The 13,910-nt window shown below is 37.7% G+C and overlaps 1 protein-coding gene and 1 pseudogene across 2 annotated transcripts; both read left to right on the top strand.

Annotated features, from left to right (window-relative positions):
• Positions 1 to 3,532: 3,532 nt before the first annotated feature.
• LOC148926638 (uncharacterized) lies at positions 3,533 to 12,388 on the top strand. Its single transcript, XM_089058345.1, has 5 exons — positions 3,533 to 3,675; positions 3,908 to 4,287; positions 4,601 to 4,801; positions 6,789 to 12,028; positions 12,136 to 12,388. Exons 2-4 carry the CDS (start codon positions 3,926 to 3,928, stop codon positions 12,025 to 12,027), a joined length of 5,802 nt encoding a protein of 1,933 aa, XP_088914471.1. The 5' UTR covers positions 3,533 to 3,675; positions 3,908 to 3,925; the 3' UTR covers position 12,028; positions 12,136 to 12,388.
• LOC148926637 (uncharacterized) lies at positions 12,134 to 13,780 on the top strand (annotated as a pseudogene). The gene is made up of 2 exons (XR_016130410.1): positions 12,134 to 12,167; positions 12,418 to 13,780. The product of XR_016130410.1 is annotated as an uncharacterized LOC148926637 (transcript).
• The last annotated feature ends 130 nt before the right edge of the window (positions 13,781 to 13,910 follow it).

Genomic DNA, 13,910 nt, shown 5'->3' with positions numbered 1-13,910 from the left:
CTTTTTTTTTAAAATCTTTGTACTTTTTTTTTAATGGAATGGATTATTTTTCCCGTATATGTGTCGTAAATTTAATTCCGTATATCGCAATTTTAATTCCGTAAATGTAGTATATTTTGAATTATTTTTATTGCGGCTGGCCTAAATCTGACGTGGCAGGTGGCTTTTTTAGTGTTGCTGACGTGGCAGAGGAGAGAATGGTTGGCCTATGGCTGGCCTAAGCACCATTGCGGATGCTCTTACTTCCCCTCTTCATAAAAATTGAGTTTAAAACTGAATTTTTAACTTATTTCCATTTTCATCTAGTTCCTAAAACTTTGTACCTTTCATTTTTACTATTTTTAATAGTGGGATCCTATATTCAACTAACTCATTCATATTCAAACTAAGGAGTATATAAAATTAGAACTCACATGCCACTAGGAGGGGCAAATCGTGCGTGTCGGGTCGTTATCGTGTCGACACGATAACGACAAGAACACGGCCCGTTAAGAAAACCCCAAACACGAATACGAACACAACCCGCTACCCTCAGACATGAACACGACACGAACCCAAAACGACACGAAACACTTCAGGTCAACACGACACGATAACAACATGTATTGGAAAGTGATTAAATATTTAAATGATTTAAATGAGATATGACCGTATGAGACTATGCAAGTCAGTTTAATAAGTATTGAAAAATGAAAATAATAAGAATTAATAATATTAAAATATTATTTGTTAACGGATAACATGAACCCGACATGAACACGTATTGATAATGGATAACACGAACCCGACACGAACACGTATTGTTAATGGATAACACGAACACGACACGGAATTTTCGTGTTCTTAATGGGTCGACCCGATAAGGACACGAACCCAATAAGCTCTGACCCAAACCCATTAATTTCGTGTCGGTTCGTGTTGTGTTATCATGTCGTATAAAAAATTGTCAGCCCTACGTGCCACTAACTTTTTCAACCCATTTTTTATTTACATTAATTAAAATTCGTGTCAGGTCAAATGGTGACAGATTATTAGGGACAGAGGGAGTATATGTTAACATTATAAAAAGCAATAGTTTCCTTTTACTACTTTTTTCCCTCCGTTCTGCTATAAGTGAAATGTTTTTTTGAGTACGAGGAATAAGAAAAAGATCTTTTGAGAGTCGAATGAAGATCAAAAGTTGAAAGAAGATAGAATAAAGAAAAAGAGTAAATAAAGTAGAGAAATTAAGAGAGAATAAATAAAAGATATAAATATAGGAAATATAAATTGGTTCTGTTGGGAAAGAAATATGAATCAGTTATGGCGGATATCGGGAAAGAAATATGAATTGATTGGAACAAAGAAGAAATATATTTTTTGTTAAGACATTAGACTTAAAGCTATGGGGATGACTGATGAGTGTGTTTCACGTATAAACTTTAGACTCATTTCATTCATATTTTATTATAAAATTATAAAAATTGATCTTATATACCATTAACTTTTTTAATTCACTTTTTCTTTACAATTTTTAAAATCCGTGCTGGAACTAAAGTGAACAATTACTGAGAGATAGAAAGAGTAATATAGGAGTATAAGGGTTGGAAAATATGAGGTGGAGCAATTGCGCACTTTTGCTCCATATAGATTCGCTTCTTCCATGCATAGCGTACAATTTCATCTTACAAAGTCTGAAACTCACTTAGCCTGGGGGCTGATGCGTTAGAAGCACAGTAAATATAGTATCTATTGTTCTCCCAAAAATAATATTCCTAGTAACTTCCAATTCTATCATCTTATCACACATACACATATCATGATCATGTTCAACGCTAACCACCATTTGCATCCTCTATTCTTTTTCCTTTTTCTTTACTTTTTCTTTTTCTTTTTCTTTTTCTTCTTTTTTAAATAAAAAAGAGAAAAGTATTGTGTGGTATACACATTATTTATATTGTTCAAAAGTGTTGGGACACCCCACATTATTTATATTCTTCCAAAGTGTTGGGGGTCCCAAACACTAGACCTTTTCTTTTCTTTTAAGTTATTTTACATTGTTATTATTATAAGAAATAAATAGTAGATACGTACATCTATTAGGAAACTAATTCACGATAATGATAATAATAATGATGAAAAGAGTAATTAACTATTGATTTATTCAGATTTTGAAATCAATCAATATTTCTTCTATAATATGGCTTAATATAAATCTTAATTCAACAAATTAAATTATTTAATTTAATATAGTAATACTTATGATATAGTTTCACTATTTAAAACATGACGTCGTTATGGATGACGTTCGATATTGTCACGCAAGTAGGTTTTCAAGCTATATTAGCCAAAACGTAATTGTTTGCAAATCCGAACAAATCAATACTTTAGTTGCAAAATCCGAACATATTAATACTTTGGTTGCAAAATTAGAACAAATCAGTAGTTTAATAATTTAAGGTGAATTTTAAAACTAATATGCAAAACCATAATGTTATGAAAGTTTAAAAATTTACAGTCAAATATCCTTTCAAAATAAGAGAAAATTTTGTTATTTGCAAATTTAATGCTTAGCTAGTCATCAACTTAATTTTAATAAAAAAATATTTTTAAACTAAGATGCCATTCAATTTATTTATCTTTCTGCTTCTCCTTTTATCTTTCAACTTACCTCATCTAGTGTATTTCACCTTAGTCATATTTAGTCATTTAGAGATGTGAATCGAACTGCTTTTAGAACAAAAAACCACCTGTAAGCGTATGGAGTTAAGTAATAATCCCTTCGTTTTTTAAAAATAGAAACATTTGAAACGGTACGAGTTTTAATACAAAATTTGGTAAAGTAAAAGAGATGGAGAAAAAAAATGGTAAAGTAAGAGAGAGAAAAAAATAATGGAATTAATGTTAGTGGATTGTGGGGTCCACTTAATAGTGATAAATAAATTGATGTATAGGGGTGCAAAGATTTCCTAAAATAGAAAGTTTGAAAGTTACTATGGAACGAACTAAAATGAAAAGAGTTGCTATTTTTAAAAAATAGGGGGAGTAAATGGCAAGTTGATATTAATTATAGAATCCACCGAGACTAAATTACCAGCCAGGTACCATGTTCGGATTTTAAATACTATGTAGACTATGAAAGAGTGTTTTTAAGTTGAAAAATGTAGAGTTTTGGATCCAATTACAATAGGAAGACGTGAACTCTCTCAATGAAAGTATTTACCTATATGCATCTCGATTAACGACTAGGAAAGTTGCTAAACTCGTTAAGCCTTCTCTTGTACCTAACTTGTTCATATTAAAACCCTACCTCCTCAATTAGGATTTGGCTTTATTAATCTTTTTCGATACTGTCGACACATTCTTTTTTATCTGAATTTGAATTTTGTGCTCTTGTGGATTAATCTCTTGTTAATCCATAACACTATAATGACTCGCAAATAAATAAAGAAAAAGATTAGATTACACAAAGTGTCAAAATTCTTTTACTTTAACATTTAAAGAGTATAGAAATCATTGCAAGAAAGACATATTCACGATTCTTGGCTTGGTTGGATTGGTGAGGAATAACTTTTACTGTTCAATTCTACTAAATCTAAGTATCTATATAAAGACCTCATGTTTCGAGGTAATATTGTCGAAAAATCATTTTCATTATACATCTTTGCAAGAGAAGTTTGTGGCTGCAATTTTCAGGTTTTCTTTACTAGTGTTATTTAATTTGTTACGTTTTTCTAATTGTGTTTTGAGCAAGTTTTAGGTTCATGTGTTAAAGTACTTTTGAACTAAGAATTTGTATTTATCTGTAAATATACTTGAATTTTTTGTTCTAATTGAGTCTTAATTTGAACCTTCGTCCATATGAATTAATTAATCCACATACTCAAAAAATTTGCATGATACTAATTGGATAATTTTGATGTTTCAGTAAGTATAAGTTTACAAGATGAGTGATAGTGGGAAGAGTCCACAAAATCTAAGGGAAGATCCTAACGTTAGCAAGATGAATGATAGTGGGAAGAGTCAACAAAATCCAAGTGAAGAGCCTCATGTTGGCAAGACGAGTGATAGTGGGAAGATGGGTGAATTCGAAAATGCCTTGAAGAAGGAGGGTGACGAAGGGCTCAAGGACGCTTTCCGCATCCTCGGCCCCTGTGAAGATGGGAAATGTTCCCTTGAATACGGCCATCTTCGGCGTGCAGTCGATGCTCGAGGTTCGGAAATCACAGAGGAAAAAGCCAAGGAGATTATTCAAGAATGCTATCAAGAAGGCTTGTTTAGTTGTGAAGACTTTGTCCACATTGTCAAGTAAGTGGTAGTCAAATTTCATCCCAAAAATAATCTCATTCTAGTATATAGTACGTAAATGGTGGATCATGTTAGGTTGCTAACTATCTTAAATTGTTAACTGCTAATTATATCAACAACTTATGTTATAGATGTCAAGTAAATTTAGTTGACATACAAATGCCTTCGTGTTGACATCTATAACATAAGTTGTTAACATAGTTAGCAGTGAGTCAGTGACATCAATAATATAGGCAGTTGACATAGTTAGCAGTTAGCAACTAATCACATGGTACTATAAATAAGTATTAATCATGTATCTGGTTTGGTGTAGTGTCATCGTTGCAGTGAAAAAGAATGACCTCGAGAAAGCTTTCAATATCATCAGCGAAGATGGCACAGTTGGTGTCAAAGATGTTCAACTCACTGCTATTCTTCGAGAAGCCAAACACCCAAATGCCAAAGAGATGATATGTCAAGTTAATAAACCTGATGAAGGCTTGTTTAATCGCAAGGAGTTCCTTCAGATTATCAAGTAAGAAACTACTCACACCACCAAATTTTATGTTACTAAAAAGTTTAGCATTTTTACGTAATTTAATTGCATTTAAATTAAAAGTAGAAGAATGTCTTTTTTATACTTTTTCTTTAATATTTGTGATTTTTTTCTAATTTATGTAGTATTTCTTAACTTTTATAAGTAGAATGATGTTACTTTTTGACCGGATCAAAACATGCTAGAAGCTTTTCACAGTCCATCAAAAAAGTTTTCCGAGGACCAACTGTAATATTAAGTCTTAAATAAAATCAAATACAAAGATAACTCGATATAAAGATAATCGGATTGTATTAATGTGCTAACTAATTTACAATATGTAAATTTAAATATCAACACAAAGACATAAGTTTTTCAACACAAGAAAATTGATAAATTTATGTCTTTGTGTTGATATTTGTAACATACAAAATTAATATTAAGTATTAATTATTACTTTAAATTAGTTAGTATTTGATCTGATCACACCTATATTTTGGGTTCCTACCAAACAAGTTTTGAGTTTATCAAATTAGGACCAATTACGGAGGTGTAAATTTTTATGTTATTAGGTGGGGTACTAAGTAATATCCTCACATAATTTGTTTAGTACGACTAATTATTTTTAAAATAAGATAGATGTGTAACGTAAAGTGTGTTCATAATTTTTTTTCTTCTAGATACTTATATTAGTCAAATTAATGGTATATACTCTTTTCGTTCACAAATAAATGCATCACTTTGATAGGGCACATATATTTTCAATAATGGAAAGGAGATTGAGTGGAAATTTTATGGAATATGAAACATGAGTTTCAACTCAAAATTAGCAATTCAAGAGAGTAGTTGAGACAAATGGTGTAGTGTAGAATAGATAAGATGCATTAGTGAAACCACATCATATAGTGTAATGCGGAATAATATATTACATACTTATGTGAGCACGACCATCATTTGAACACATTTATTTTTGTTTGTTTTTTTATATATGTTTTGTTTGATTTTAATACATAAAATTTATTGTTGATATTTATAATTTTAAAAAGTCATAAAAATCAAGGTTCAATTTGTTATTTTATTTATTTATTTAACGTTGCGGAGAAAACGAATTAAGCTTTGATTTTTATTAGTTTTTTAAAAATTAAAAATGTCAATAACTTTTTTAATGTATTAAAATCAAACTTAATACTATTATATAAACAAAGCAAACACCGTTAAACGTGCCGTAAATGGAGGTGATGCTCATGTAAGGTGCTTACATATATTATAAGCATAACGTTTTCCTAGTGTAATGTGTGGTGAAATTGTTTTCAAAAATAGAACTGAATGGGGGACGGAATAAATAGCAAAAAGAGACTACTTTCTAGAATGAGGGAATAATTTTATACTTAATAAAATACGAGAGAAATAAGTTATTCAAATCCACTAAAAGTGGGCATTCCAAAAGGGTTCTTGTATTCTATTCAAGTTTTGTATACCAGCTTTGAGATCCTCTAATAAATTGTCAAATTATTGATTTGTTCCGAATAAGCAAACAATTAAAATTTTTGCCTTAATATAAATCATAATTAAACAATGTATTATTTAATTTATGTAAAATGAATATATGATGTAGTTCCGCGATCTAAAATGTGACATCGCTTTCATTGACCTCCAATAGTGTTACGTAAAGAAACCATCATGTTCTATTTAACATCAAAATCCTGAGCTTATTGCAAAGTAAGAACAAATCAATAATTTGATTGCAAAATCAATATAAATGAAAAATTTAGTAATTTTCAGTTACCCGGTACTATATTAGCAATTATCATAGGATAGTTAAAACATTTCAGTTTCCAAATTAGTAGCAATGCATTTCTTCTTCCTCCCAAGACACACACTTAATTTCTAAGTTTAACTATTTCATTTACTTCTCTTGTGTAATCCTAGTACATCCCCAATGCTTATTAGAAACGCATATTTTTAACGTTGGTTTTCATCTTTGCAGGATGTTGGAGGAGCCCATTGAACAAGATCAGAAGAATGAAATACACAAAAAATTGTGTGGTATGGATAAGCAACAGCCTATGGTTTTGTATGGAAAAGCAGGCGTTGGGAAAACATGGTTGGCAAGAGAAGTAGCAAATACTGCAGTAAGAAAGCGCGATTTTGATTACGCCATTTGGGTGTACCTCAACAGGATTTACAAAGATGATGCTAGCCTTCAAGAGAGCATAGCTTCTCAGCTGTCTGTGCTTTCTGATTACGAGGATGCGGTGGAGAAGGCCAAGGCTGAAGAAGAGGAGGCCAAGAAGAAGGCCAATGCTGAGAACACAGAGGAGGAGAAGGAGGCCAAGGCTGAAGAGGAGGAGGCCAAGAAGAAGGCCAAGGCTGAAGAGGAGGCCAAGAAGAAGGCCAATGCTGAGAACGCGGCCGAGGAGAAGAAGAGCATTGTGGCCATGGAAAAAAAAGGGGTGAGTGGTAAGGAAGTCAAGAGTCTTCAGCAATGGATAGTTGATAAGGTCAAGAATAAGAAGATTCTTTTTGTGTTGGATGGTGATGGGAGTAGAATGAGTGGAGAGGTCATTGAATATGAAGGCTCTGTTGCAGGAAAACGGAATTGTTCTTTGAAGTTATCTGCTAGAGATAAGGTCGTGAGTATGAAGTTAAGTGCCTTGGAAACTTACAAAGTTATGAAAACTGTAACAGATGACAACCGTGATAAACATGAGACAGGGGAAAATGTGGTGATGGTGAAGCCTTTGAGCTGGGAGAGATCCATGAAGTTGGCAGATCGAGCAATGAAGGCGAAGAGATTTGAAAACAAAGAAGAAGTTGGAAATTTACTTCGTTATTTCATGTTTAGGAGCGAGAGGCTTCCATCTCAGATTCTCTTGATAAGCAGAATCGTGAGCTATCTCGGTAGCAAGGGCGAGTCGGGAGTGCGGAAGCTGAAAGAAGACATGGATACGGTCAAGAGAGAAGAGAAAGTGGGCATGTTGTTGGATGTGCTGATTAAAAGATACGAGGAGAGGCTTCCCAAGAGCGTCTTGATCGACTGCTATGGGTCCGACACGCCTAAGAACCACTTCATGTATGGAGACAGACCATTCAACTTCAATGAGCTCATCTGCTACTGGATCATGGAGGGCCATCTCGGCCCCTTTGACCGTGTCCATGATGCCTACCACAAGGGCCACCGTGTCTTCATGGAGCTCATGGACTGCGGCCTCCTGCAGAAGCAGGAGGCCGACTTCATTGCACCCAGCGGTGCAACCACATTTAAATTCCACACCCTTGACTACGAGGAATTCTTCAGTGGCGTCCGCCCTGGGATTGGTGTCACGTTCAACATGAGCCTAGGGATGGTCGCGCTCGGAGATGGAATGATCAGAACAGTAAGCAACAGCAACACCAAACTCAACAAACAAGTTATATCAACATTGCTCCTTTATGGCAACCGCATTGGTGAAGAGGAATGCCCCACGGAGAACTTGTTGGAGCACAAGGAGAAAGTGGAGATACTCGCCCTCTCCGATCCTACTAGCCAGCATTTCAACCTTCCCATTCTTGAAATGGAGAAGCTCCGCCTCCTGGCCCTCCGAGGCTGCCAGTTTCTTCAGAACCTCGGGCGTTTTCTTGTGAAGACACCCGACAAGAAACCCGACGAAGAGGAGGGAGAATCTCCTCAGAAAAGTGACAAAGAGACTCCTCAAGAAGTTAATGAAAAGCTTGAAGGGCTCATAGTTCTTGAGATATCTGGTCCCAATACACAGATAAATGATATACCAGATAAACTCTTTACCCTCATGCCTAATCTCAAAACAGTAAACTTGTCTCATCTTTGCCAAGTCACGAAACTGCCTACGTCTTTCTACACCCTAACTCAAATCGAGTTCCTCGTCCTCAGAGGCTGTGAGAGCCTACAAGAGTTGGGGAGCCTCAAAGAGTTCAAAGATCTGAAGATTCTAGACGTTTCCGGCTCCACCTCGTTCGAGAAGTTTGAGGACAAGAGCCTCCACACCAACACAAAGCTCCAAATACTTAACCTCTCCAAGACCAACCTCAAGACACTGCCTCTAATCAACCAGCTCAAGGACCTCAAATTTGTATGGCTTAAAGGCTGCCCAAACCTGCCGAGGATACGCAAGCTCGACAAAATGCAAAATCTTGAGATTTTTGACATTTCAGGCGCTGCAGAGGTGGAGCGCTTCTGCGATCCATCCTTGGAAGATCTCATGAAACTTGTGACTATTAATATCTCAAACACAAGGATCAGACGGCTCCCTGCCAACCTAGGCGATCCCACATATCTGTACGCAAAAAATTGCCTCAGGATCAAAGTAGTGCCACCAGTGGAAGGACTCAAGAAACTCCAAGAGCTAGATCTCTCGGGATGTATTAATCTGACAAAGGTCAGACAAGAGTTCTTCAAAGATGTGAAGCTCCTCAGAAGTCTAAATCTCTCCAGAACGAATGTCCGGGAACTCCCCTTCCTTGATAACGACCGTAGCTCTCTTCGTGTTTTGCTGTTATCCGGATGCAAGTTCTTGGAGAAGGTGGGCAGTTTGAAGTGCCTGAAAGAGCTGGAGCGTCTTGATCTTTCGGGTTGTGAGAGAGTGATGGAGTTGGAAGAGGGAACGTTCGACGAAATGAAACACCTCGAGCATCTTAACCTGTCCGGAACAGGCATCGGGAAGCCAACACCGATGCCATCACTGTCCAAACTCGAGAATCTGAAAGAACTTCATGTGAGGGAGTGTCGTAATCTGAAGAAGTTGCCGGAAGTGGAACATGTTAAATGTCTTGAGCTTCTGGATTGTTCTGGAACTGTTCTAGAAACACCACCTTGCTACAACAATGATCATCCTCGACCATCAGGCTTAAATGTAGTTGGAGGTGATGTAAAACGCATCGATAGAGCTGAGCTGTTGAGGAAGCTGGGTGCAGAGCTGGGTGGTGTTGAAAGTGAAGAATTGACATTCAACCAGGAGGACATGAACCAGTGCAATTGGAACATGCGAATTGGATCTGCAGCGACGCTTATCTATGGAGTCCATTTCCTTCGCCTCTTGAAGGATGAGGCGAAGGAAAATCCACCGTTTCGAATGGAGAATTTGAGTAAATTCTGTTTCCTGGTTTATCCCAATGAGGTAGAGGTCAAAATGCAGGACAGATTTCGAGAGGAATCCTATGGCGATGAGGTGAGTTTGAGAGAGATCTATTTGGAGAAAGTTTGTGGAGAGAAGATGGAGAGATGTTTGGAGATGCGAGAATTCAAGAAGCTTCCACAAAGTGTAGATCCTCTAATAGAGCAAGCTCAGTTGGTGGTGCTGGTGGATGTTCCGTTTTTGGTGTCGTTGCTTGATTTGCGCAGCTTGCCTATAATAAAGGCGTGTTGGATTGAGAGATGCAGTGAGTTCAAGTATGTCTTTGCTGCTCCAGAGAAAAAGGAAGAGGAGGTGAAAAGTGAAGAAGACAATCAACCGAAGAATGGTGAGTTGAAGAGAGGTTTAGGTGATTCTCCGGAGAAAGCGAAAGAGAAAAATTCTGCGGATGGAAAATCTGGAGAGTCGGCTAAGGGCCAAGGCAATGAAGCTGGAAAAGGCCAAGCCGATCAGCCTGCAGAGGAAAAATCAGGTGGCGATGATTCTAAGAATGAAAATTTGGGCGAGTCTGCTCAAGGCAAAGACAATGAGCATGAGAAATCAGGAGATACAGATAAAGTCGGAGGCAGCCAACCTGACAACGCTGCTGCAGATAATTCTAAAGACAAAGGCGATCAACAGAAGAATGAAAACTCTGGAGATGTAGCCGATCAGAAAAATCCTGCTGCTGAGGATACAACGAAAATCGGAGGCGATGAGAAGAAGAATGATGCAGATGCAGAAAAACCTGAGAATGAAAACGCTGCAAGTGACAAAGGCGATCAACAGAAAAATGAAAAATCTGGAGATCTAGCCGATCAGAAGAATCCTACGGCTGAGGATACACCAAAAATCGGAGGAGATGAGAAGAAGAATGAAGCAGTTGCAGAAAAACCTGAGAATGAAAACGCTGCAAAAGATAAAGGCGATCAACAGAAGAATGAAAAATCTGGAGATCTAGCCGATCAGAAGAATCCTACGGCTGAGGATACAACAAAAATCGGAGGCGATGAGAAGAAGAATGCTTCAGATGGAAAATCAGGAGATGCAGAAAAAATCGGAGGCAACAAACCTGAGGATGACAAAGGCGATCAACAGAAGAATGAAAAATCTGGAGATGTAGCGGATCAGAAGAATGCCGCTGCTGAAAATACAACGAAAATCGGAGGCGATGAGAAGAAGAACGATGCAGATGCAGCCAATAACCAAGGCAATCAGCAGAAGAATGCTGCAGGAGATGCAGATACATCAAAAATTGGAGGCGATGAGCAGAAAACTAGTGTTGCAGACGAGGCAGCGAAGAATCCTGCTGAAGAGCTGGAGACTCTGTGGATTTCTCATGTTTTAAATATGGAGAGGATATGCAAAGGCGACATCGAAAGCGTGACCTTCAAATTACTCAAAACGCTATATCTCGAGTACTGCCCAAACCTCTCCGAGATATGCTCCTCATCCCTGCAATTGGAAAACCTCCAAACTCTTTACATCAAATACTGCCACAAGCTAGTCAGACTTTTTGCAGATGAAAATCCTTCCACAATGGAGAAACTAAGCCACCTGCATCTCTGGGGGCTCGATAAGCTGCAGAAGATCAACTGCCAGACGCCTAAGCTGGCAGAGGTTCGAGTCGGGGAATGCCCCTTGCTTGAGTACGTGATTGCCACACCCGCAGTAACAGATCCACCAGCAGAAAACGAGCGCCACGACAACCTGAAGAGCCTCAGCATCAAGTCATGTGATAGCCTCAAGGCCATCTTTGAAAGTGAGCAGTTCGCGGTCTTGGATAGCCTAACCGAGCTGGAGCTGTGCGGGTTGCCCAAGCTGGAGAACGTTGCCATGCAGGCGCAAAGCCTCCTCGTCTTGAGAGTCGAGGACTGCCCCTCTTTGACCACCCTAAGTGCTGCAAGTGGAGCCCGTGGTGGTCTCGAGACGTTGGAGGTGAAAGCATGTGAGAAACTGAAAACCATCCGTGGACATGCTGAATCCAATTTAAAGAACATCAAGTTGTTGGGGCTGCCTCAGCTGGACAAAGTTGAAGCTAAGCTGCCCAAAAATGAAAGTGTTGTGATTTGGGCTTGCCCCAACCTAAAACTACTCTGAGGTTTGCTAACAGATTTTCTTTTACTTTTTATGACAAATGTAGTATGATTTATGATTGATGATCAACTTTGACAAACTCATGTAACTAAATTTTTTTTATGTATGCAGGCTATTGAAGAATAATGAGTAGTGTGCAATAGGTAATGTCACATGTTTCCATGCAGAAACCATGGCTTATTACTATGAACTGTACTATTTTGTGTGTTTGTGTGCTATTCAAGTATTGTATGCAAAAGTTGTAGTTGTTGTTTACTAATAACTTTATCTAGTGTTATATGGTGTGACAGAAACAAGACATGGTTTGTGAAGCAGAGATTTATTACATATCAACATTCTTCACTTAAAGCAGATTTACAAGTTACTGATGGATCCTTTGGTGCTACTTGCTAGGATTTTATAATAAAAGTGATTCGGGACTCCTAATGGCAGACGGATGAAGTAATTACGTTCGGCTCAATATTTAAATTGTATATTACTACTAATTTTTAAATTAAATATTATAGTCCATTAAACCCTTTGGAGTAGCAATATTGCGGCGCGGCCGATATGGAGGCAGAGTCGAGGTTACTTGTCCTCAGGGGCGGATCCACCTTTACATAAGGTGGGGCAAATGCCCCTCAAATATTTTTAACATATGCTATTTTGTCTATTTTGTATTTCAAAAAAAAAAATTCTCTATATTTGTCCCTTCTCAAATTTCCCTTACATATAACTTTGCCCCGTCCATTTATATTCCTGGATCTGCCTCTGCTTGTCCTACTAGTGGGTTCTAGAATTGTGGACTTGGGTGTGACGTTGATTGGTCGGTATCAATTAACATGTCGATGGAAATGTCCTTCTCCTCAAGGTGAAGAGAAGGAAATTGCTTCTCGATATCTATATATTCCCCAACGATGTTGGTTGATCCATCGTATGCACTATGTTCTAGATTGTTTAGAAAATTTTTAGTAAGAAGATTTAGTGGGGGAATGAATAAAATACTTCTTCCGTTCCATAAAAATAAACACTTTTAGGATAACGAGTTTTAAGAGAGAGTTTCATCTCATTAGGTAGAAATAAATTATCAAAAATAAAAGTGTACTTTTATTGGGATGGAATATACTTAGATGTCATTGTACAAATTGGACAAACAAGAGACTAATGTTTTTAATTTTGAAAATATGTGATAATTTTAGTTGGGTGAGTATAAAAAGATCGCATACGACGTCGTAACAGAAACAATTGAAGCGAGCACAAAACACCACTCTCTCTGTCTCTCCCTCTCCATACCATAATGCCGCCGTTGAAGCCATTCGCGACCGCCGCAACCACTCTCCGATCTCGCCTCACCCATTCGCTTCGTACGCGCGGCGGAGGAGGCGGGCCGAGCCGCTGGACCACTCCGGGCCACGAGGAGCGGCCTAAGGGTTTCGCCTTCAACACAATCGCGGAAATGGGAGGACTGGGAGCTTCCGTGCTACCTCACCAGCTTCCTCACCGTCTTCATTCTCGGAGTCGGCCTCAGCGCGAAGCCCGATCTCACGATCGAGACCTGGGCCCATCAGAAAGCCCTAGAACGCCTCGAATTGGAATTGTCGCAGCGCGCTGATTCTGATTGAAGACGAATAAGGTATCTTCTATTTGATGTTGGTGTTTTAGACTCGGATCCTATCAATAATACCGGATTTTCTCGGTTATAATCTAACTTCCGCTTGAATAAAATTGTGAAATTGATTGATGGTTCATATGAAATTGATTGATGATTCATATGAAATTGAAGTTTGGGGTTGCTATCTTCTGAATTATTTTCATTCTATTGCTGATTGGATGTGATTATGATGTTATGATGTGCATATTGTTGGTTGGGATCCATCATTTTATTTCTGAATGTGAATAATGTTTGC

Source organism: Salvia hispanica, chromosome 5 (assembly GCF_029641045.1).
Source record: "Salvia hispanica isolate PSC_SH4W2 chromosome 5, Shi_PSC_v1, whole genome shotgun sequence".
Taxonomy (NCBI): Eukaryota; Viridiplantae; Streptophyta; class Magnoliopsida; order Lamiales; family Lamiaceae; genus Salvia; species Salvia hispanica.
The sequence above is the reverse complement of the archived record's forward strand: the minus strand, read 5'-3'. Positions and strand labels throughout refer to the sequence as shown.